Source organism: Rhinolophus sinicus, linkage group LG06 (assembly GCF_036562045.2).
Source record: "Rhinolophus sinicus isolate RSC01 linkage group LG06, ASM3656204v1, whole genome shotgun sequence".
Lineage (NCBI taxonomy): Eukaryota > Metazoa > Chordata > Mammalia > Chiroptera > Rhinolophidae > Rhinolophus > Rhinolophus sinicus.
The window spans coordinates 15,446,645-15,471,089 of NC_133756.1; the positions used below are offsets into that span (position 1 = coordinate 15,446,645).

At 57.6% G+C, this 24,445-nt stretch overlaps 1 protein-coding gene across 22 annotated transcripts in view; it reads left to right on the forward strand.

Annotated features, from left to right (window-relative positions):
• The window catches only part of PTPRF (protein tyrosine phosphatase receptor type F), a 101,306-nt gene that overhangs the window by 70,736 nt on the left and 6,125 nt on the right, over positions 1-24,445 (forward strand). For 5 of the 22 annotated variants that reach the window (XM_019751123.2, XM_019751120.2, XM_074334573.1 and 2 more), the window contains 16 exons: positions 372-953; positions 1,213-1,349; positions 1,765-1,909; positions 5,715-6,020; positions 6,667-6,860; positions 9,942-9,968; positions 11,308-11,425; positions 11,505-12,083; positions 12,748-12,845; positions 13,021-13,274; positions 13,362-13,455; positions 14,080-14,298; positions 14,636-14,790; positions 17,387-17,502; positions 21,072-21,104; positions 21,943-22,040. In XM_019751123.2, coding sequence (XP_019606682.2) covers positions 372-953; positions 1,213-1,349; positions 1,765-1,909; positions 5,715-6,020; positions 6,667-6,860; positions 9,942-9,968; positions 11,308-11,425; positions 11,505-12,083; positions 12,748-12,845; positions 13,021-13,274; positions 13,362-13,455; positions 14,080-14,298; positions 14,636-14,790; positions 17,387-17,502; positions 21,072-21,104; positions 21,943-22,040 — 3,155 coding nt within the window. The remainder of the gene's footprint in view (positions 1-371; positions 954-1,212; positions 1,350-1,764; positions 1,910-5,714; positions 6,021-6,666; positions 6,861-9,941; positions 9,969-11,307; positions 11,426-11,504; positions 12,084-12,747; positions 12,846-13,020; positions 13,275-13,361; positions 13,456-14,079; positions 14,299-14,635; positions 14,791-17,386; positions 17,503-21,071; positions 21,105-21,942; positions 22,041-24,445) is intronic. The other 17 variants (XM_074334576.1, XM_019751127.2, XM_074334570.1 and 14 more) reach the window with 9 other exon arrangements.

Consider the following 24,445-nt stretch of genomic DNA (forward strand, 5'->3'; position numbering starts at 1 on the left):
GCCAACAGGTGAGCTCAGGTGAGCTGCAGAGGCAAGTCTCTGCTCCCCAGGCTGTGTGTCTCCCATCTGCATGGAACCTAGGCAGGCCACATCACCTCTGGGTCTGTTTGGTATATGAGTCACAGGGGCTGATCCAGGAAGTCCCAGAAGTGACGTGAGTAGACACTAGGTGATCCAAGGCCCCTAGGGCCGCTGTTCGGTCTGACCACCATCCTCCACTAGGTATCCTCAGAGGTTACTGTGGGCTTTCCATGCTGTTCTTTAAGGTGGGCTATGAGTGTCAACCCAACTGGTTGGATGACCCCCATGGGCAGGCCTGGCTCCTGGAGTCATGACCTTGGGCAGCCCTGAGCCTCCTGCTTTGTCCCCAGCTCTGCCGAAACCTCCGATTGACCTTGTGGTAACAGAGACGACTGCCACCAGCGTTACCCTGACATGGGACTCTGGGAACTCGGAGCCTGTGTCCTACTACGGCATTCAGTACCGAGCAGCGGGCACCGAGGGGCCCTACCAGGAGGTGGACGGCGTGGCCACTACTCGCTACAGCATTGGTGGCCTCAGCCCTTTTTCAGAATATGCCTTCCGTGTGCTGGCAGTGAACAGCATTGGGCGAGGGCCACCCAGTGAGGCCGTGCGAGCACGCACGGGGGAGCAGGCTCCGTCCAGCCCGCCGCGCCGTGTGCAGGCACGCATGCTGAGTGCCAGCACCATGCTGGTGCAGTGGGAGCCGCCGGAGGAGCCCAACGGCCTGGTGCGGGGCTACCGTGTCTACTATACTCCCGACTCCCGCCGCCCCCTGAGCGCCTGGCACAAGCACAACACAGATGCGGGGCTTCTCACCACTGTGGGCAGCATGCTGCCTGGCATCACCTACAGCCTGCGCGTACTGGCCTTCACCGCCGTGGGTGACGGCCCACCCAGCCCCACCATCCAGGTCAAGACGCAGCAGGGAGGTAGGTGTGGGCAGTATGCTGACTGGACAGCCGTGGCAGAGCTGGGGTGTGCAAGGCTGTGGCAGCACCTCCTTCCTCAGGCCGTACACTTGGGGGCTCTGGGAGGATGAGGGCCCGTATTCCACACCCATGTGGTCACTTGGGATGTAGGATAAGGGTGTGGGGGTGAGGATCTGCCTTCCCTTGCCTCCTTCCCCTGGATGTCCCTGCTCTTGGGTGAATTGGTAAGGCTGATGGTGCCTGGGGTGGGCTCTTGCAGTGCCTGCCCAGCCGGCCGACTTCCAGGCCGAGGTGGAGTCGGACACCAGGATCCAGCTCTCGTGGCTGCTACCCCCACAGGAGCGGATCGTCAAATATGAGCTGCTGTACTGGGCAGCAGAGGACGAAGGCCAGCAGGTGAGTGCCCGGCAGGGACAAGAGGAGGCAGGAGGGCTCCTCCTGGTCTGTAAGGTCTGTGGTAAGCTCACCCAGGCAGGTCTTGCTGGACTTCTGTAGTCCCGTGGGCACAGTCCCTGGGGTTCTCCTTGGTGCTCTGTGGCTCATGCCACCTATGGGGTTCTGTAGTCTTTGTCACCCTGCGCTGGGGCAGTCACTAGGTCTGTCCTTGAGTTTCCCAGGCTGTGGCTCACATGGCCGGAGCACAGCCCCAAAGTTCTCCTGGGTCACATGGCCATGTGTTCTGTGAGGTGCCTGTGGCATGAGCCTGGCAGTGAGTCCCTTGTGTGGTCCAGGTGGTCACACGGCGTGAAGCCAGCCCTGGAGCCCATGTTGGGGACCAGCCTCTGACCTTGACTGCTTTCTGCTCTTGCAGCGCAAGGTGACCTTCGACCCCACCTCGTCCTACACCCTAGAGGACTTGAAGCCGGACACGCTGTACCACTTCCAGCTGGCTGCCCGCTCTGAGATAGGAGTGGGTGTCTTCACCCCCGCCATTGAGGCCCGCACTGCTCAGTCCAGTAAGTGTCTCCTGAGGCCACTGCCCGCTCCCGCTGGGCCGGGGCACAGACGCACACACACCCCCGCCCCCCTACCAGGCAAGTGGTCAGGTCTGCTGGGCCCTGGACTGGGCTCTGGTCTGGGTTTCGGGTCCGGACCCCTAGAGAGGGACAGGTAAGTGCCCTCTGGTCTCCGTCCAGGCGGCTGATGCCCTCGCTTCTCCCTGCCTGACTCTTGCCCCCTCGTCCCCCCACATACTCCTTACCCCATCCAGGTAAGTTTTGTGTCTGTCACTCATCTTCCTCCACCCCTTTGCGCTGGTCACTAGCTGACTGGGCTGTCCCCAGTGGTGGGGCCACAACAGTCGCTGTGTCCCAGACCTGCTTTGGCAGCCATCTCCCTCCCCATAGTTCCACATCTCATCTCCCCATCACCCATATTCCCTGCCTCCTGCCCCCAACTATAAGAAGAAATGCGTGTGAGCCGTGCGTGCCTCTGAGCCAACTGCACATGGGAGCACATCTGTAGGAATGCGACTGTGTGACTGAGCGTGTCCCTGTGCCCACACGGGGACTGTGTGGCCATCTGTGTGTGGGACTGTCTCCTAGTCCGTTTGTCTGACGTCCTTGTGCTGCTGTGTTACTGTATCCCCACGTGTGTGAGGCTGACGCTGTGAGCATGTGTGACCGTGTCCGACCACCTGACAATGCAGGTGTGTGTCAGTATGTCTCTGTTGTGCTCCTGTAACTAGGTTTGTAAGGCTGTTCTTAGGATTGGCATCCAGCGAGCGTGTCTCTGGGTGTCTGGCCCGTAACCCCGTCTGTGGGTCTGTGCAGCTCCTCAATGACAGACTATGGGACCACGGCTGGCTGTCTGGTTACGTGGCCACAGTGGGCCACTGGCCATGAGGCTCTATGTTGTAACAGGGCTGCGGCTGGATGGATTGTGGCACTGAGACATCGAGCTCATGGTGGTGACCCTAAGCACAGTAGTGTCTGGGAGGCGGTCCATGCCACATGCGACGGTGCGAATGTACCAGTGATGTCAGGGAGCCATGTGTGACCTGATGGTCATGCATTCATTCCACAAGTACCTCTTGCGTTCCTGCTGGGCACCAGGCTCCACGCACAGTACAGAGCTGGCAGCACGACCCTGACATGGCCTCTGCCCGTGGGGATCCTAGTCTAGTGGGGCAGACAGCCATTAAACCTGCCATTATCCAAATGAGCTTTTAATTATATTTGTGTCGAGTGCTGTGGAGGAGACACACAGTGGAGAGATGATGGAACGGCAACCTCATCTGGTCTGGGGGTGTCAGGGAGGGCTTCTGCGGATGACACGGGGGCCTCAGGCAGGGGGTCATCAGTGCCAAGGCAGTAAAGGAGGAAGGTGCTTGGTTGTGGTGAGGGGTGAGCAGAAGGCCAGTGTGGCGCAGCCGCCACACCACAGGGACAGAGGGCAGGCAGGAGGGGTCACTGGCTGCCGTGTGGAATGCACGGGGCCACTTGACAGGATCCTGGAGACCAGTGAAGAGGCTGTGCAGCAGTCTAGGCAGAAGACGACGGCTCGGGGGAAGCGGTGATGGTGGATCTGAGAGCTGTCTGGGAGGCTGACTGCCTGGGACTTGGTGATGGAGGAGGTATGGGGCTGCTGGGGATCAGGAAGCATCAAGGGAATCCTCTGTTTCTGATGTGCAGTCCTGGGAGGAGAGTGGTGGCCCTGCCGAGGGTAGGTAGGGAGGGACAGAAGCAGGCACCAAAGCTCAAGGTGCCGTTTGCTGTCTGAATGGTGGTGCTTGCCAGGCTGCTGGAATCCAGGGCCTGCGCAGGAGGTGCAGGACCTTGAGGAGGATGGCTGAAAATGGGAGGAGATCCAGGAGAAGCGGTCTTGGAGGTGGGAAGAAGAGAGTTTCAAGAAGCAGACCAGACACTGCTGCTGAGGGTTCAGGGCCAGAGGAATGTGGAGTGCCTGCTGGAGCCAGGAACGTGCAGGAGTGGACCTGGACAGTTTGGGTAGCTTGAGGGACTGAAGCCGACTGGATTTCACAAGGTGTCATGGGAGGCGAGGAACTAAAGACAGAGAGCTCAGATGGTGGCAGTTTAGTCAGGAGGGAGGGGACCACTGCAGCTGGGGGACCTGGGGGCTGAGGACGGGATTTGTCTTTTAAGATAGGAAATTCTCGAGCATATTTAAATGCTAGTGGGAAGAAGTTGACAAGAAGTAGAAAATACGGAAAAGAGAAGGCTAATGGGAGGGTCAGGAGGAGGGAAAGCAGCAGAGCACCGGTGATGGGAGTGACTGGCCTTGGACAGGAGGGCATAGCCCTCCCTTCTGGGGGAGGAAAAGAGAGAATCGGTGCAAATACAGTTCTGTCCCGTCCGTGGGTTTGATAGCAAGAGATGGCGGGAGCTGCTTTTGGGAGGCTTGGTTTTCTCTGCAAAGTAGAAGACAGGATCATGCGCTGAGACGAAGGGAGGTGCCAGGAGCTGAAGGTCTTAGGAGCATGAGGAGGTTGAAACTATTCTGTGTCACTCGGCAGAGGGCGCTGGACAGAAAACAGGCTGGCAAGCTGTGTGGAGGGCCCAGTCAAGGCCACAGGGGATGTGTTCAGAGGATGCCAGCTCGATTGGGCAGGTGACTTTTTCTAACCCACCCCAGCGCCACCTTGGAGAGGGCAGAGAATTGGATTCATTCAGGTTTTAGTGTGGGCCAGGTAGGAGCGAGGAACAAGAAGGAGGCGAGGGAGTCTGGGATATTGGTAGGATGGTGGATGGACTTTATTGTCTAGTCTGAATATTGAGGGTGCTAAGGATGGTAGGTTGATGGACGGATGTCCCCATGGGGTGAAGAGCAGTGCCAGGGGCCTTGAGTAGCTTGGCTGGGACAAGAGGTGAGATCTGTGAGGGGACGTTGGAGGCCAGGGTTTGGGAGGTAGGGCCATTCCCAGTAGTGTCATTATGCAGGGCCTGGGCATAGCAGTGCTGGGGAGGAGAGAACCTTGGAGATGAAGGGCTCTGGGGCCAGTGGGTTAAGAGGACTGCTGAAGTCGCCTGGGTAGGGGATGGTGGCAGAACTTGAGATGGCAAGGAAGCCCATGCAATAGCAGCAGAATCCTGAGGGGGGATAGTTCTGGGAGTGTCACTGGGAGCAAGGAGGACACAGGCCTGCCTCTTAACCCCCAAGGAACCCGCTGAGTGAGAGCACCTCAGTCAGGTACTTTTTCTCCAAACTCCCCCAAGGGCTGTTGGCCTCCTTCACGTCTGGCCTTCAGTCTCTGTGGTCACCTGTGGCTCAGGCAGGCACAGGCTGAGGCATCCTTGTGCTGGAAGAGCCATTGGGGCCACTTGTCCTCAAAAGACAAGAGCTAGCTGTGGGCACAGCATCTGGAGTTCTCTGTATGTGGTTGTGTGTGTGACCGGGTGTGCAGGGCGGGGGTGGTGTGGCCCTGTGCTTATGTGCGTCTGATGCCGTGTGTGTTTTGGGTGAGACAGCATATGCGTGTGAGGTGCTGTGTTAGAGCCCCATATGTGTGAGAGACACCATATGTGTGTGTGGGAGACACCGTGTATATGTGTGTGTGTATGTGTGTGTGTGTGAGAAAGAAAAAAGGGAGAGGAAGAGAGGGAGTGTGCATGCGCGTCTGTGGTCCAGAGGTAGCTGGGCTGTCTGGCAGCAGTGACAGCGGACTTCCTGGGGGGCCCTGGAGTAGCCATTGAGTACTTGGGGAATGGCCTGTCCGGGTGAGTTTCCCTCCTCTGTGACTCGTCGCCGTGCCTGTGACCCGCCCCCTCCATCTGCCTGCTTCCCCTCATTTGTCTTTCCCAGCCCCCTCCGCCCCTCCCCAGAAGGTGACCTGTGTGAGCACGGGCTCTACCACAGTCCGGGTAAGTTGGGTCCCGCCACCAGCCGACAGCCGCAATGGCGTTATCACCCAGTACTCGGTGGCCTACGAGGCAGTGGACGGCGAGGACCGGCGGCGGCATGTGGTGAATGGCATCAGCCGCGAGCACTCCAGCTGGGACCTGGTGGGCCTGGAGAAGTGGACGGAGTACCGGGTGTGGGTGCGGGCGCACACAGACGTGGGCCCCGGCCCCGACAGCAGCCCGGTGCTGGTGCGCACCAATGAGGACGGTAGGCAGTGGCCCTGAGGGGATGGGTGGGGCCGGGCGGGGCTGGCGGGGGCGGCCTTCTGGCTGGACACTACCCAGCTTGCACCCAGGTCCTTGGCCTCTCACAAGCCCAGGAGGACTCCTCTTCCTGGTGCAGGCTTAATGGCTAAACCTGGGGAGATGTAGCTTATGGGATAGTCTATGCCCAAATCCCAGCCTTTGGGGCTGTCCCCAAGGCAGCTGGAGCCTTAAGAGGCTAAGGTGGAAGAAGCAGCCCCACCTAACATTTGAGAGGTCAAAGTTGGGAAGATTGGTGCAAGAGACACTCAAACCAGAATCAACGAGACTCCACTTGGGGTGGATATTGGCATGATATGGGGCCCCAGGAGGAGATAGAACAGGTTGTGCTGACTTTGGGGTAGTCGAAGCCCTCTCCCCTCCCCGCCAAGTGAGGTAGCCCTGAGCCATAGGGGTCACAGGGTCCTGGGTTCTTCCCTCTTCCAGGCAAAGGGAGCCCTCCATGTTCCGCTCCAAGGACAGACCGTCTAAAGAGGCTACGTCAGGGCCTTTCCTGGGGCAGTAGAGTGCAAAGGCGAGGCCCTGGAGTGTACTGTGTCCACCTGAGCCAGGACGCATACCATCTGACTTCCTTGTCTCCCGGTCCCCAGTGCCTAGTGGGCCACCACGGAAGGTAGAGGTAGAGCCACTGAACTCCACTGCTGTGCACGTCTCCTGGAAGCTGCCTGTCCCCAGCAAGCAGCATGGCCAGATCCGCGGCTACCAGGTCACCTATGTGCGGCTAGAGAATGGCGAGCCCCGGGGCCCACCCGTCATCCAGGACGTCATGCTGGCCGAGGCCCAGGTGCGCCCCTGGGAGGCAGTGGGGTGGGAGGGTGGGTGAGACCAACGCGCTCGCTTCCTCTTTGGAGCTTAGGTTTGCTTTCCTCCCCTGCCTGCCCTCAAATGGATTATGACACTGAGACATCCTACTATGTCAGGCATGGGCGGCACTGAGACCAGGAGGTTAGGGCTAGGTTCCAGGAACCTCTGTCTCAGATCTGCCCAAACTGTGCCAAACAAGGCCCTGGTGACAGTCCCAGCCTGGCAGTCACCATCACTAGCACTGAGGAGCTCTGTCTCCACAGACCCAGGCCTCCGTTGTCACCCCTGCCCAGGCTTCAGCCCCGCTAAGCCCTCCTTTATGGTTTGCAGGGAGTACTTTCACTGTCACCTTAGGCTGGACTTTTGAGATATGGCTTCCTCCTAGACAGTGCTATATTGGGCAGCTACTCTTCCCATGGCCAAGGGCAGGGAAAGTTCTCCTGGGCAGTCTTCTCCCCCTCTTGGGCCATTGCCACGTTCTGTGAATGGCCAGGCTGGAGTGTCGCTCTGTACCGGCCCCCAGGAGGCTGGCTCATCCCCTGATGTTTACTCTCAAGGGCCGGGCCTGCCAGACAGCCTCACATCTCCCTCCGTGCTTCTGTCCTCGGGATGATAATTCTTCCCATGAGTTTGGGGTGAGGTCCCTGGGGCTAGCCTCAGCACTGAATTGCCATTCAGGTGAAGAACCTGGGGTCCTGGGAGGTGATGTGAGTGGTCCAAATTTCCCAGTAAGTGGGTAGCTGAACTTGGATAAGAAGCCAGTTCTCTGGATTTCTGGGAAAGGGCTGTAATTGCTATTTCAAGTTCCCTCCCAAAATATTTTGCTGAAGAGTCATACCTGGTGTGGTGTGCTGTCAGGGTCTCCCCATCCAGAATCGGCCTGGGGGGCATCCATGGGGCAGTGCTGAGCTAGGCCTGGGGGAAGGAGCCCAGATTCTCTCCAGTACCACATGCCTTCCCTGTCCAGCTTTTCACCCCATCCCAGGTTGGAATGAGGTGCTATCACATGCCCTGTGCTCTACGTGCTGTGCTTGGGGTGAACCCACCCACACAGGGACCTTTGTGTCTCCTACTGGGTTCAGCCCGCTGAACAAAATTCCTTTTTGCCCTTCTCTTCTCCTCAGCCTGCCGATGCCGTGCCTAGAGAACAGGGTGGAGAAGGTGGGCATGTGTACCCGCCTGCATTCCTGGGGCAGGTTGAGGGCTCCTCCTGGAACCTCATGGACACACCCACCCAGAAACATCCCGGGAATGGGCTCTCTTCAGCCCCTCCCATCCTAAGGGCCAGCAGCACAGCTGCAGCCAGTGGGGTTCCAGGGAAGCCACTTCGGGTGCCCCCTTCTGGTCCCAAATGGTTTGAAGGGAACTGGGCCATAGAAGGAAAGGCACGGCCCTCTTGGCCCCAGACATCCCGCGATGGGTAAACATGAGCCCAGGCTCCAGGGAAGCCGACTGAAAACGGTGGGCCTGCCCTTGCGGCCCTGTGGGACTGAGGCATTCTGCTCCAAGCCAGTAGGAGAGCAGATGGGACCTGATCCCCAGCCTGGCCACAGGGCCTAGCTGTCCCCTGAGTGCCCTGTCAAGGACGCCACAGCCTGCCCTTCACCCAGCAGCACCATCTGCTAGACACAGGGCCCCCATTTGTTCTGAAAGAGCCGTGGGGTACGTGCCCCCCACGAGTGTGTAGCCAGACTCATCTCCTTTTACGTATGTCTCCACCTCAGGTTTGTCTGTTTCTCATGGTCTCTGACTGCACCTGCCTGTGTCCTCCTGTCCTTTTCTCATGGTCTCTGTTTTACTTCCTCTATTTCTGTCCCTTTCACTGACTGTTTTTGTGTCTCATTTTTTTCTTTCCTCTGATCCTTTCCCATCCTCTCTCCCTCCATTTTGCTCCCCCCGCTTTGTCTCTCCTTCTGCTCTCTCACTTTGCCTTCTACACAGGAGATGTGCCCTGTGAGGACCTCCCTGCCCAGGCCCAGCTTGGACAGTGCAGGTCTCCCACCAGGCAAGGGATCTAGAGCAGAACGGGGCCCAGCCACACCTTGGAAAGTGGGGCCTATAGGGGCCTGTCAGTGGCCTCTCCCCATATCCTGTCCCACTCTCCTTGTAAGGACTTTGCAACAGAGCTTCCCAAAATAGGAGGAACTTGGCACAATGGACAGAGACCAGACCAGCACTGGGGCTGGTGGACAGGCCAGACCAGCACTATGGGGGTGGCTGGGCTGGAGAACCCCATAGTACCTCTATCTTGGAAATGTCATGAACCATCTCCCTGAGTTGTGCTGTACATCTGCCAACCTCCAGTGCCACAGGACCACAGAATGGAGATGTTAATCCCTCCATCTATCTAGTTACTACATCTCCACATGCACCATGGCTGGCCTTGAATGTGTCAAGAAATAGCAACATTGCCATCCCTGAAACTTGCCTTCCTCACTTGAGATCTCAGGCATCTCTAGGAAGGAGCAGGGGTCTGAGTGCTTCCCCTGTACCTATAAGGCAGGACCCACGCGCTAAGTTTGGCAGTCACACCTCCATCGTCTTTCTGGCCAGCCAGCCTCACCCCCCAGCCACAGTACAGCTCTTACTGTCTCTGGGACACTTCTGCCTACGATGACTGTATAATTGATCGTTCCAAGTGGGATACTTTTGAAAATGAAAGGACACACTAAATAATCATACCACAGCAATAAGCATAGGCCAGGGCTGTCTCAGGCAAACCAGGGTGTACAGTCACCCTCCCTGCTCATCCATGCTGTCTTCCCTCCCCTCTGAGTTGTCGAGCCCACTGTCCAAGTCTGGCAGCCTGGCCCTCAAAGCACCTCCAGGTGGCACCTTCTGACCCCTCAGTGGCCCGGAGCTCTCCCCTCCTCCGCGCCGTTACACACAGTTGGGCTCATGAGGAAGGAACTGGAGTCGTCGGGTGGGGAGTGGTCCTGGAGTGCTACCTCATGGGCACTTAAGAGGCCCTTGTCCTCCATCTGCCTTCCCTGGGCCAGGCTCCCTGCTGGCCAGAATCCTTCACATCCTGTCTCCCTTTCTCTCCCTCTCCCGCGGTCAGTGGCAACCAGAGGAGTCCGAGGACTATGTAAGTAACAGGTGTGCGAGCACGGACAAAACCTGGGTCAGGCTGGGCTCGTGGGCCACTCCCCCTCCCCTGCCTTTCCTCCAAGCCTGAGCTGCCAAGATCTACAGGGCACCAGCCACATCCGGAGAAAATAGGCATTTAGACAGGAGCATTGAGCTGAGCAGCAATTGGCATTTCCTCTAATCCTTACTTCTTGCCTGTTGAGCTGCAGTTTCAGGCCAATGTTCATGATGGACCAGGGCCTGGCCCTTGCTCTGGCCAGAAGGGGATGGAGTTAAATCTGGTCCTGATTGTTAGGCCTTATTGATCCCTGAAGTGAAAAATCAATCACCTGTTCTGGGCCCAGGCTGGGAGGGGAGTCTGGAGAGCCGGGTTCTGGCGTTGGTGCATTTGGGAGCCCCAGCCCTGGGAGACCCTCCAGCTGGGGCAGGAGGGGCCCTGTGAGGGGTTGGTGTTGGCTGCAGTGGCCCACCCGGGGCTCAGAGCTGGAGGGATACCAGGGCTGGTGGTGACAGCTCTGTCCCCACTGCACAGTGGTCCCTCCTTTCTTCCCACTCTTCCCTCTGTGTGGTGTGGCTTGGCCTCCCATGGTGTTTCTCAGCATGTCCGGTAATGATGCCTTGGCTGGACATGGGCATATGGGCAGGGCCTGCCAAGGCGAGGGGACACTGCCTTGGCTGACTTCTCAGGCATCACTGGGCTGATGGGGAAGTGCCTTCCCCAGGGTGGGGGTTCCCTGTCCTTGTCTGTCCTCCTTGTCTCAGGGGTCCTGCAGGGCATAAGGTGTTTGCAGAGCCAGTGCCTTAATGGGGGTCAGATGGGGTCCTGACTTGGTCCTGCAGGCTAACACCTTAGCCCACCCCTGTACCTTGCTCTGTGGGTGTATGTAGGTGTACATTCTTACCTACAGGTGGCCTTCCACCTGCTTATGCAGGAATAGCTATAGGCTGCATGCACGTGTGTGCCAGGAGCCGTGCGAGATGCTACGTGCGTGCAAGGCCCTGTGCCCTGTGTGTCATGTGTACATAGATCTCTTGAGGTGTCATTCACAGTGCAAAGGAGCGAAGGGACAGTATGGCCCTTTGTTCTTGTCTGAAAGGAAGAATGAGCTGTCTGCCCCGGCGTGCGGCTCCTGGGACGGGCGGGATCCTCCTGGGCACACATCCCACCTGCCTGCCCTGCCTCCAGCAGAGGCCAGCATTGCACAGCACCCTCTTTCAGGACCGCTGGCCCTGTGTGCCCCGGGGACTCCCCACCAGCTAAGATCCTGAGGTGGCTAGCCTGGTCTGGCCTCTCCTTGCTCTCCTGTGATGGGAATGGGCCCCTCCTCCTCCCTTAGGAAACCACCATCAGTAGCCTAACTCCAGAGACCACCTACTCCATTACTGTTGCCGCCTATACCACCAAAGGAGATGGTGCCCGAAGCAAGCCCAAAATCGTCACGACGACAGGGGCAGGTGAGTGAGGGGTCTGGGACAGAGCCAAGGGTGGGGCGGCGAGGAGGGCAGCGCCAGAGCCCAGTGCGTGGTTGTTCAGTCCCAGGCCGGCCCACCATGATGGTCAGCACCACAGCCATGAACACCGCCCTGCTCCAGTGGCACCCACCCAAAGAGCTGCCGGGTGAGCTGCTGGGCTACCGGCTGCAGTACCACCGGGCCGACGAGGTCAGCCCCAACACCATAGATTTTGGCAAGGACGACCAGCACTTTACGGTCACCGGCCTGCACAAGGGGGCGACCTACATCTTCCGGCTTGCTGCCAAGAACCGGGCTGGCCTAGGTGAGGAGTTCAAGAAGGAGATCATGACCCCCGAGGATGTGCCCAGCGGCTTCCCCCAAAACCTGCGTGTGATAGGGCTGACTACCTCTACCACGGAACTGACCTGGGACCCTCCGGTGCTGGCGGAGAGGAACGGGCGCATCACCAACTACACCGTGGTGTACCGTGACATCAACAGCCAGCAGGAGCTGCAGAACACCACTGCGGACACCTGCCTTACTCTCTTCAGCCTCAAGCCAGACACCACTTATGACGTCAAGGTCCGCGCACATACCAGCAAAGGCGCCGGCCCGCTCAGCCCCAGCATCCAGTCCCGGACCATGCCCATGGAGCAAGGTGTGTGCTGTGGGCATGCGGCTGCGCCTGGGGAGCTCGGCTGTCCTTGACCCACTGATTTCTGGCGACTGATCCACCAGCCTCTGCTGTGTGACCCTCCAGTCTCTCATGACCGTGACCACTAACCTCTAGTGAATGGGCGCCACATTCTCGGTGTGTGACCCCCTGACTTCTGCTGTCTTGACCTATTGACCTCTTCTGTGTGACTCCAATCTTTTGTGACCTTGACCCATTGATCTCTTTTAACTGTATCACCATTCTTGAGTATACGACACTAATCTCGGGGCCACGACCCACTGACCTTTAATGAACATGCTCCACCGTGCTCTGGTGTGTGGCCACATGCTTCTCATGACCAAATCCCACTGACCTGTGATCGTTCTCACCTGGTGTCTGTGAGCTCCAGCTTTGACCCAAGCACTTGCGGAGATCCTTGACTGTGGGTGCTGTGGCATCTGCCGATTGGGTGCTTACTGTGTGGAAGATCTGGGGGTCTGGGAGCTGAACTATGTAATTTGAAACTGCCTGGCAGTGGGGTACATGGTTCTCTACAACCATTCCTAAGCCCTGCGCCCCAACAGGTATCTTCCTGGCGGGGAACCCTTCAGGCCATTCACTCTACCTGTTCCACAGCCAGTACTGACTTCTTCCTTATGTTCCACAGTGTTTGCCAAGAACTTCCGGGTAGCAGCTGCAATGAAGACATCTGTGCTGCTCAGCTGGGAGGTTCCCGACTCCTACAAGTCACCTGTACCCTTCAAGGTGGGTGAGGGCCACGGCCAGCCCAGCCCACACTCGAGGTTGCTGCGGGCATCGTTTCAGTCCCATTGTGTGCATTCGTGATGCAGGATCCTAGTTAGATGTGCATGCGAGCTCTGCTCTGCAGGCCAGGGATGAGACGCCTCCCCCCATATGCTGCCGGCCCCTTTCCCCGCAGATTCTATACAATGGGCAGAGTGTGGAGGTGGATGGGCACTCGATGCAGAAGCTGATCGCAGACCTGCAGCCAAACACAGAATACTCGTTTGTGCTGATGAATCGTGGCAGCAGCGCCGGGGGCCTGCAGCACCTCGTGTCCATCCGCACGGCCCCTGACCTCCTGCAGCACAAGCCGCTGCTTGCCTCCGCCTATATAGAGGATGGCCGCTTCACCCTCTCCATGCCCCATGTGCAGGACCCTTCGCTCATTAGGTGTGTAGACGAGGCCTTGGGGAGGAGGGCAGGGCTAGTGACACACGCACAGGTAATGACAGTTCCGATTCCTGCTCTGCCCCCCAGGTGGTTCTATGTGGTGGTCGTGCCCATTGACCGTGTGGGCGGGAGCTTGCTGACACCGAGGTGGAACACACCGGAGGAGCTGGAGCTGGACGAGGTATAGAGATGGGCCCAGGTGGCACTTATGAAAGCCCCATGGCAGTGGTTGGCTGTGGCCCCAGTGGCTTCCCCAAATTGGAATTTCTCTGGCTGTTCTGGCTGGCAGCCGGCCCCTTCCCAGGGGAGAGGAACTCTTGCAATGGCCCCCAGGAGTTTTAGAGAACTCCTAGAGGCTTACAGAGGATCCCCTGGAGGGGTTTGCCGAGGATTCCTGGGGTGAGAAGACGCAGAGACATCTCTGTGGGTGTAGAGAGCCCCGAGTCCTGTAGATTTTAGAGGGTCCTGAGGGTCTGGAGGCCAGGGTGGGGCTAGAACGGAGTCCCCAGCTCATTTGGAATCGCCTTCCTCTTGTCACTGCAGTGTGGAACCAGCGCATTCTAGTTAGGTAGAGAGGCAGGTTACCCAGAGGGTGTCTTTATACTGGGTTGGCGGGAAGGAGTGGCGTTGTCGTGTCTGGAGTCTGACATTTTTCTGTGAGGACAGTGGGCCAGGCAGTGGACGGGTTCGGGCCCCTTACACAGAAGATGAGCTCCGGTCTCAGCCCCGGAAACTAATGTCTCAGGCCACAGACCCAGGGGCATGTGCTCCAAAACCCGTGTGACTTTGTGCTCTGCTCCGTCAGCTCCTGGAGGCGATCGAGCAGGGCGGTGGGGAGCGGCGGCGGAGGCGGCGGCAGACAGAGCGGCTGAAGCCGTACGTGGCCGCTCAGGTGGACGTGCTCCCCGAGACCTTCACCCTGGGGGACAAGAAGAGCTACCGGGGCTTCTACAACCGGCCCCTGTCCCCGGACCTGAGCTACCAGTGCTTTGTGCTCGCCTCCCTGAAGGAGCCTGTGGACCAGGTCTGCCTGAGCCGCCTAGGCCCTCAGCACCCCAAGACCCCAGGCCTGACCTGAGACCAGGCCAGGTTCTAAGACCCTGAGATCCCAGGCCTGGGGCAGCCCTAGAGGCCCCAGACCTACACAAGAGATCTCAAGACACCAGCCCCTAGGACCCAGAAGGCCAGACCAAATCTACCCTAGGGACCCAATCAGCTGACCGGGCTTAGGTCTGAGAGACCAGGCCCCCCCCGGCCCAGCATAGCCCAGCCCCAGAGCCCTTTCTCTAAGTCTGGTGGGCAGAGGGTGGGAGATCTCACGCTGAGCTCACCAGCCGTGCTGTTCCTCCACTGGGCCACAGAAGCGCTATGCCTCCAGCCCCTACTCCGATGAGATCGTGGTCCAGGTGGCACCAGCCCAGCAGCAGGAGGAGCCTGAGATGCTGTGGGTGACAGGCCCCGTCCTGGCGGTCATCCTCATCATCCTCATTGTCATCGCCATCCTCTTGTTCAAGAGGTGAGTGCTGCACTCAGGACTCCAGGGGACGGCCACCTGGCCCTGGACTCTCAGGCCCTCCAGGCGTGGTGCATCCAGGCACAGGGCAGCCAGCACCAGCCTGCACCTCAGCCCCGGGCTCAGCGGGAAGCCAGGAAGAGCAGAAGCAGTGTGTGTGCATGTGTGTGTCTGTTACCTGCGTGTGGTAAGAAGCCGAGGCTCCACAGGGCTGCTGAACGTGCATCCGTAGGTGTGTCTCCATCTGTCTCTGGTGGATGTGAGCGTGTGTGTCTCTCAGCTTCCAAACACTGCCCTCTCCCGGCTTCCTACCTTCAGTACTTTTCTCTTCCACAATTATTAGATGACTCCTCCTGCTTAGGCCTAGGGAGGTCTAGACCCAGCTGCAGGCCCATGTGCCCGTGGACATTTACTTGGCAGACATCTATTGCATGCCTGCTGTGACCGCAGCATCCACAGCTGTCCCAGACTCGGTGTGTCTTGAAACTTCCCCGAAACCCACCTCCTGTCCCCCTAGTTACCTGTCAAACCTGGGTGTCACCCTCACCCCTCCTCTTCCCTCTGGCTCCACTATCTCCCATGAATCCTATCCTGAATATCTCCGGATCTGCTCCTCCTGCCCATCCCGGTGGGCTCCCCACAAGATAACGCATGTGCAGGCAGCTGGGGACCTGGCACACAGCACACTTTAGTTCTCGCTCTCAGGCGGTTGCAGCACCTGCTCTTGGAGTCCCCCTTTCCTATCTGTCCACCTTGCACCTGAAAGGTACTGCCAAAGATTTAACTTTGTCACCTCGGTTATAAACTTTTTAGTGGCTCCCAAGATAAAACCCCACCCTCTGTAACTTGACTCAAATGCCTGGCTGGTCTGGCCCCTGCCACCAGGTGTTGGGAGCAACATTGTCACACTGAATTAGTACAGTTCCCCACCAGCTCAGACAGTGCCTGCTCTACTCTGCAGCGGTCCCGCTCCCTGCCCACCTGGCAACTGCCATCTCATCCTTTAGGACTCCCTTCCAGGCGCCGGTGTGCACAAGGCTCTCCCTGGCCCCCACACGGCCCCCCGGCTGTCCTGGCGATGCTTCATTGGGCACATGGCTGGGCCTGCATTTCTAGCATTCAGCATAAAGCTGAGCCCACAAGACACGGCAGTGAGTGCTTGTTAGTGAACGCGTGTTGGTCCGTGTGTCTGAACATGTCCCCACATACGAGTTCCTGTGCTGTGTCCCATCTCTCTCCTGCCCCTAACCCCTGACCTGCACCCAGTGCCTCCTCCCTGAAGAGTTAGCTTCTTCCTCCCAGGGTGAATAGGACAGATTGTCCTGATCAAGGGCATGGAGACCTGTGGGTGGGGACCTGCGTCGTGTCCCCCACACCCACTCACCCTCCTCCTCACTACCATCTGGGTCTTGGTGTCTGTCAGGAGAGGCAGCTCCCTCCCTGTGATGCCATGTGGGTGCCATAAGTAGGTCCCACAGTGTCCCCCATATCAGGAGAGGACCTGAGTGCTTGGCGGAAACAGTGACCGTTCCTTTCTTCTGTCCTTGCCTGTCTTTCGGGACCTAGTAAACAAGAAAGGTAGGAGTCATTCCTTCTCTCCTCACACGCCTGCCCTTTCACGTCTTATCCTTGCGCACATTTCGGGCCCAGCAGGGAGGGGCGGTGCTTTGACTGGAAGCCTCCTGGCCTGTGGCTATCCGGTCAGCTCAGCAGGCTCTGGGGCAGGCTCTGTCACTCTCTCCATTTGTACCCTGCACAGGGGGTGCCCCTTCTCCAGGGCGTAGGTGTAGTGCAGACTTCCGGTGCTTCCCCTGTGTGCACAGACTCGCTCTGAGCTCACCAGAGCCTTCTACTGGGCTCCCCATTCTCCGAGTTACCTAAGTGCTGCCGGAGACAGAGTCTTGCGTATGTGCAAAGAACACTGCCTGCAGGGCAGTGGGAAGATGTGTACTGCTCCATACTCGTGCACACTCACACAAGTTTTCTCCCCAAACTTACTTGTGTCCACCAAGCAGAAGCGGCCCCTGGATGCTTGTTAGCAGCTAGACCCCATAGTCTGTCTCTGACTCTATCTCTGTAGTCAAGGGAGCTGAGGCCAGCGAAGGAGGACTCTGCCGGGCTAGGGGGATGCCTTCCCTGTCCCACCCCTGCTGCTCTGGGCATTTACCCTGATACTGAGGGCCAGACAGCTGGGGCCCAGCGCTCTGTGATGTTTGCGTATCTTATGTGTCACTTGCATGTTTATTCCTAGTGGGTGGCTCTTGCTGTCTCAGCTGTGGCGGCCTTGGGGACAGCAGCCACTGCCCAGCAGTGACCTGTCCTCTGTCAGAAGGAGCCACCAGCCTCTGCAACCCCTATTCCCTCGTTGCACCTCCCTCTGTCCACTCCCCACTCTCCCACCCCCACCCTGTGTTCTCCGTGTTGAAGCTGCTCTGCCTCTGGCTCCCCTGCGCTCAGAGACCCCAGGAGGGGGGTGGGCTGGTAGGGTAGGGGGGACAGAGACATGAGCACAGGGGCTCCGTGGCAGCTGGCCCCACCATGCATCTCTGTCCTCTGAGTGGACCTCGGGTTCTCACCAACTGCCCTTCTGCCTCTTCAGGAAAAGGACCCACTCCCCATCATCCAAGGACGAGCAGTCAATTGGGCTAAAGGACTCTTTGCTGGCCCATTCCTCTGACCCCGTGGAGATGCGGAGGCTCAACTACCAGACCCCAGGTAGGGTGGCTCCTCCAGCCTGCCTGCCCCAGCCCAGGGCCCTGGGGTCTCCACCAAGGGATCCTGGCCTCGTGCCCCATTTCTTGTTTCTCTTTTTTGCCCTTCTCCCTGTACCATCCACTTCATTGAAGTGACTGAGAAACCCCTACATCCAATAGCTAGACAGGCACCCCAGGGCCTAGGAGCCTCTCAGAGGAAGCCCAGCTATGTAGACCCTGCCTTGTCTTTGATCTAAGCCTCCTCCAGCTCTGGGTTAAGGGCCCTCACAGAGCCCACTTCCAGCCACCAGGTAGCCAGCCCCTGCACACTGGCCCCTCCATATGAAATAAGGATGTGTTGGTGGGAAATGCCCCATCACACACTTACAGTGGGGTGGCATGCCCACATCTGACCCTTCCTGGAGGCTGGCCCCAGCTTTTCCCTGAGAGCACAGGGCTTGGTGCCTACCCTTCCTTCCCCAGCCACTCTCACATGGCTCTCTGGCTGTTACTTCTACCTGAAATGTCACTCCCTCCCCGTGCCCCAACAGACACAGCTCAGACGTCTCAGTGACATCTCTCAGACTGCCCCAGCCCCCACACAGGTCTGGGGTCTCTCCTCGGCTCCCAGAACCTCTCCGCTTTTTCCATCATGACACCTCTCACCCTGGGCTAGAATTGCCTCGATGCCAATCTGAGCTCTGTGGAGCCAGGAATTGTATCTTTTTGTCACCACTGATATTGTGCACATGGTGGGTTCCTATTGAATGCCTGTGAAACAAACACAGACAGTTGAATGAATGAGTGAACTACAGGGTTTGTGTATATATGAGCTAATTATTACTGCATATTAATTCACCCCAAAACTTAATGGCTTAGAACAACAATAATTATGTATTATCTCTCACAGTTTTTGTGAGTCAGAAATTCAGACAGGAGCACAGCAGGAACAGCATGTCTCTATTCTAGAATATTTAGGCCCTCAACTGGAAAACTTGAAGTCTGGGAGCTAGAATCATTTAAAGCAGGGGTCAGCAAACTATGGCCCATGGCCAAATATGGCCACCACCTGTTTTTGCAAATAAAGGTTTAATCAAATACAGCCATGCCTATTTACGTATGTATTGTCTATGGCTACATTCATGCTAGAAAGCCAGAGTTAAATAGGTGTGGTGAATACCTTATATCCATAAAGCCAAAAATATTTACCATCTGGCCTTTCATGGAAGTTTGCTGACCCCTGAATTCTGAAGACTCATTCGTTCATTCACATGTGTGCTGGTTGATGCTAGAATCAGCTCTTGAGACCACCTGGCGCTGGCTCCTTCACAACATGGTGACTGAGCTCCAAGGGCACATGTCTTGAGAGAGAAAGAGCCAGGCAGACCTCGCAGGCTGTTGCAACCTGGGTATCTGTGAGGAATCAAATCTCCAGGATGTTAGGCACCTGGGAGGCAGAGAAGCCTCTGAGAAGGGATGCCACACCACGCGGGCAATAGTCGCGCAAAGAGGGAGTGGGAGGGGAGCTCTCATCGGTGGAAACAGCGTATGCAGGAGCAGCTCGGAGGCCCTGTGTGCTGCATTGGAGCGGGGGATATTGAGAGCCCAGAGATGAGACTGGAGGCTTAGGTGGAGGTCCAGTCACAGCGGAACCTGAGCGCCAGGCTCGGGGCTTTAGACTTCGTCTTCAAGGTACCAGGGAGGCGGTAAAGGTTTTCAGCAGGGGAATAACAGGGTCAGAATTGTGCTGTAGGAATGTCGCTCTGGCTGCTGTGTGGAATACAGGTGGGGAATAGGGGAGGGAGACTTATTTAGAAGGCTACCGATGAAGTGAAAGGTGCTGAGGACCTGACTTGGAAGATAGCGTTGGGGTTGGAGAAGCATGGAGGAGATTGCACATGGGAGTGAGGAAGCAGGGGGCTTGCAAGGATGACTCCGTGGTTGCTGGCTGATCAGTGGGGTCGGGGGTCTAGGCGGCAGCCGAGTCTGCGGGTCTGGACCCGTGCACTGACAACCTGGCTGAAACCACAGGCGTGGGAGGCGCCAAGGGGCATGCAGTGGTCAAAGCCCAAGAATACTTGGGCTCTCCAGAGAGCGGCAGAAAGAGCAGCCAGCGAAGGAGGTGAAACGCTGAGGAAGAATGAAGAGTAGCCCGGGAGGTTAAGATGGAGCAGCTAGAGAGAGGACAGATGGGTGGCAGCCCTGAAGCCAGGGACGGGAGGGCTGTAAGGGAGGGGGTTTCGTGGCGGAGACCCAGAAGGACCTTTGGCTTTGGCAGGGGGGACTTTGGAGAGAACCTGGGGGCAGAGGCGTTTCAGTGGTTTGAGGAATAGTGAGCTGGGAAGGAGCAAATGCAGAAACCCCTTTCGGAGTCTAGGTGTAAAGGATCAGAGAGAGGAGAGGGGTGTGGTGGGGTCAAGAAAGGATTTCTTTCCAGTATGGCATTGTTTAGGGACAGTGGTCATTTGAGTGAGCATTTGAGACATGCGTCCAACCCCTGAGTGTGGGGTGTGATTTAGCCTGGGGGAGGTGTGGGGCGATGCCTCTGAGCTCTAGACCAGGGGAGGATGGGAGGCCGGTGGAAGACAACATGTGGCTGGAGTTCTCGGCCAATGGTCTGTTTTCTCTGGGATGACATGAAAGTGGTTAGACCAGGGTCACGAGAGAAGCATGGCCTGTGTGTGGGTGCGACTCGGAGGATTGCTGTGCAAGCTGAGGGCCCAGGGGACCGATCCTGAATCCCTGTGGCTGCAGGAGCCAGAGGGAAATGGCAGGGACCTGAGAGGGAAAGGCAGGCTGAAGAAGAGGCGGTCTGCAGTGGTGTTAAAGGCCCATTGCAGGGGGACGGGGCCAGATGGACAGGAGGCTGTAGCCCAGGTCAGGCAATGGGGATGGCCATGAGCATCCCCAGAAATGTGGAGATCAAAGGAGCTGAGGCTGCTGGCGGGGAGAGGTGCCCCTGTGGACACCGGCAGTGTCCAGAAAGCCAGGGACACGGGAAGGACAAGGGACAGTACTAGGGGCAGTGGGGATGGCAGCACTCTTCACGGCGGAGGGTTTCCTTTCTATGGTTTTTTTAGTTCAGTAAACACTTATTTTTCTCTCTTATCATTTAATTTTTATTCTGAAAATTTGTCAACCCTACAGAAAAGCTGTAAGAGTAATCAGTCGTCATCTGCCTGTTGTCATGCAGACTGACCCTTCCTTTCTTGCCATATGTGCCTCATCTCTCTGTGTAAAAACACACTTCCCTTTTGCCAAATCATCTGCAAATAGCCGTGGTCAGATTTTGATACCAGAGGGAATGAGGGTTGGTTTGGATCACAATATAGTTATAAAGAGGCCCCCCTACCCTCCCACAGCCAGCCAGGCCCCCCGGAGTTGGGAGAGCCCAGCTCTGGATGGGAGATCCAGCTGCGTTTCTCTGGTGGCAGAATGGGGCCTGTGGTAGGACTTGCCCCACAGCCCCGAGCCCTCTCGGCCCCTTCACCACCTCACCATCCCTGCGCTGTGTCCCACCGTGATTTAATCAGAGAAGGTTAATGGGCTTTCTTCTCTTGCCCCGATATTTTTTTGTTCTTTTCTCTACAGGTTCCAGTGTCCCCAGTTGCCCGAATATCTCAAGTTAGTTTTCCAAGTTCCCATGTTTGGGGCCTACTCTGGCTTCTGTGTGTTTCCTCTTTTTCTCATCCCATCGCCTCCCTTTTTCTTTGAATACTTCTCTCTCCTTCCCTCTGTCTCTTCCCCCTTCTCACTGTGTCATCTTTTTCCTTCTCCATCCTCCTTCTCCCAAACTTGCCTCCTGCAGTTTGGCTCCCCTGCCAGTGGCTCCGCGTCTCTCTCCGCGGGCCTCTGGCTGACCCCTTTCGGGGTGCCACTCCTGTCTTTTTGTCTCCATCTCCCCCTCCTCACCTCCACTTCTCTCTCTCTGTTCTTCTGCGTCACTCAGCCATGTCTCTCTCTGAACTTTGTGATCACTCCATCCACATGCTCAGTGCTGGGACAGTGATGTCACCAAGTCTCCCATGGTGACTGGCGCCAGTGAGGGGCAGGAGGGCTGTCCACAGGCAGGGCCCCTGGGGCAGGGGTGCAGGCTGAAGAAGCCCACAGCCCCATCCTGTCAGCTGCCCCATCCGGGTTCCAGCCCTAGCCTGGAAGGGAGGAAGCCTCTCATCCCTCTTGAGAACCCGCCAGGTGGGGCCCTGGTGTCCCCACTCAGCGCCGTGTCACGCACACATGCTCACACATGCTCACGGCACACACACTCCCTCTCTGCCCCCCTCCCCCCAGCCGTTGTGTGCTCTGCCATCCCTGTCGCCGCATGTGCCGCTGTCTCCATGCCACCAGTGCCGAGTGCTCCATGGTCACACGTTTACATGTGCACATACATGCATTGGGGCTGTCTCTACCACCTCTCTCAGCCTCATGCTAACTCTGCCTGTGTGTGCCCCCACTCCCCCAGGTATGCGAGACCACCCGCCCATCCCCATCACTGACCTAGCAGACAACATTGAGCGCCTCAAAGCCAACGATGGCCTCAAGTTCTCCCAGGAGTATGAGGTGAGACATCCACACCCCCTACCACCTGACCCAGGCCTAGCCCCATGCCTGCTCCTGTCCTGCCTTAGGTCCCAGATATGGGTGAGGGGCTCCAGGCTTCCCCAGAGCACAGATTGGAGGGGTCAGCAGTGGCAAGTGGGGAATTTGGCTACTCAGGTGCTGGGCGTGGCCAAGGCCCTTCCAGCACCTCAGGTCTAGACAGTTAGACACATGCCCAGATGCTCACAGAGGCAGGCAAAAGGACACACACACCCCAATAATAATGGCTAGCATCAAGAGTTTACTGCAGGCCAGCACCGGGCTAGACACTTTGCATACCTCATTGTACTCAGTGCTTCCCAGAACCCTGTGAAATGGGTACTTTTATTATCCCATCTTACAGATGAGGAAGCTGAGGTTCAGAGAGGGGAAGTGACTTGCCCAAGGTCAAACAGCTAATGAGTAAATGGAGCCAGGACTCACACCCAGGCCTGCCTGACAGCCTGTGCCCTGCACACACGTGTGCTCACGTATTCTCAGAGCTGCACAGATCACAGAGATGGGAATCAGGATTCGGCTCAGGCTGCACAAACCCTCCTGCTCAGGGCCCTCCACATACTCACTTCACTCTGGCCTTGACTCCTCCCTGCTGGGGGCTCAGACTTCAGGGCACTGCTCCCTCAGCCTGGGGTCTGAGGGCTTCAAGGCCGCCCAGCTTTGCTAGTGAAGGATGTGATCAGTAGAGCCCCGCCTGCTGTGACGAGCACAGATGGAGCTGTCATTGTGACAGCCCTGCCGTTTCCCCTGCTCCTGGTGCGGGGCTGGCTCAGTCTGGAGTTTGCTCCTCTCTGGTCAGATGTCCACCCTCAGCTGTCTGTGGTGCCCTAGGCACCAGGGTTCCCCTTCCACGGGCTGTGGGCCAGGCAGCTTCCGAGGGCTGTGGGCCAGGTTCCTGCAGAGGAAATTGAGCTTGGCAGGCAGATTGATGAACATGTCTGCTGCGAGGAAAGCATGCTGCCTCTACCTGTGGAGCACCCACTGGGACCCTGCTTTGCATAAGGCCCTGCTCCGAGGGTAACAAATCCCGTGAGCTGGGCTCCCTGCCTTCAGTTCTTCAGCTGGCGAGGGTGGCCTTCCATGGTCGCCAGCCCAGACATGTTCAGTCCTATGTCCCACACCTGCCCTTCCTCCTAACAAGGCTCTGCGTCTCCCTGTCCAGGCTCCCAGTGTTCCCACTTCCACCTTCTGCCCACTTCTATCCACCAGTGTGAGCCTTCCTGCAAAACCCTTCTCCTGCAGGAAACAGTCTCTGGCTACCCCGGCCCACGGGGGCCTTTCCTTCAGCTAGGATCCCACAGTTCTGTACCTTTCGTGGTCATTCGTCATGCATTGTCAAGCTCCTGCCATGTGCCCTGTGCTGCTTGCTGGGGAGAGGGAGGTAGATGCCTTCAGGGAGCTCAACCAGTGGGGAGATCAGTGCAGACAGAAAGTCAACATGGAATAGGACAATATGCCCTAGCAGTAAATGTGGCACACGTGCAGAGAAGGTAGGCTGACAGCACGCAAGCAGGCTGAGGGGTGGATTGTGCTGGAGGAACTCGCAGAAGCAGTGCGTGCACTGTCCTGTGGAGAGAAACAGGCTGGTGCCACAACGTGTGCTATGCTGAGAACAGGATTGTCTCCACCTGTAAAAGGAAGATAATACTAGAACCTGCTTCACGGGAGGATTAGGTAAGGGAATACCTGCAAAGTGCTTAGAACAGTGCCAAGCATGCAGTAAGTTCTCACTAGGATTGAGCTGTTACTGTCACCGTCTCAGAGGAGGCGAGGAGGAGCCATGGAGGACATTGAGCAGGGAATTGACCATCACGTCTGCGTTGTATAAGGATTGTTCTGACTGCAGGATGGAGTGGGGCGATGCAAAGAAGCAGGGAGAGGCCAAGTCTGGGTGGGGGTGGCCTGGCCAAGGCCAGTGGCAGCAGGTTGGAGAGAGCCGAGGGGTGGGCGGCGCCCCGGGATGTGGTGACCAGCGGGACGGTCACAGGAGGTTTGAGGGCGACTTGCAGGTTCTGGCCAGGACTTTCAGGTAAATGGATGATGGTGTCCTCACCAAGGCTAAGTCCCAGTGGCATCTGAGTTGTGCAGATTTGGAAAGGAAGCAGATGAACTCAGCGTGGCCAGGGCAGAGACTGAAGGACCTATGGGGCCTCCAGGTGGGCATGTCCGAAAGGCTGCCGGCTGTTTAGACGGGGGCTCAGGGGAGACTAAGTTGCAAGTTGGATTATGGGCAGCTCCAGCTCCTAGAGGTAAGATCCTGCGAGCAAATGAGATCACCCAGGAAAGGCTGTAGAGTTCGAAGAAGGCCTGGGAATGCACCCTGGAGGAGCGCTGTGACCTGCCTATGGAAAGCGCAGGGGGAAGGAGAG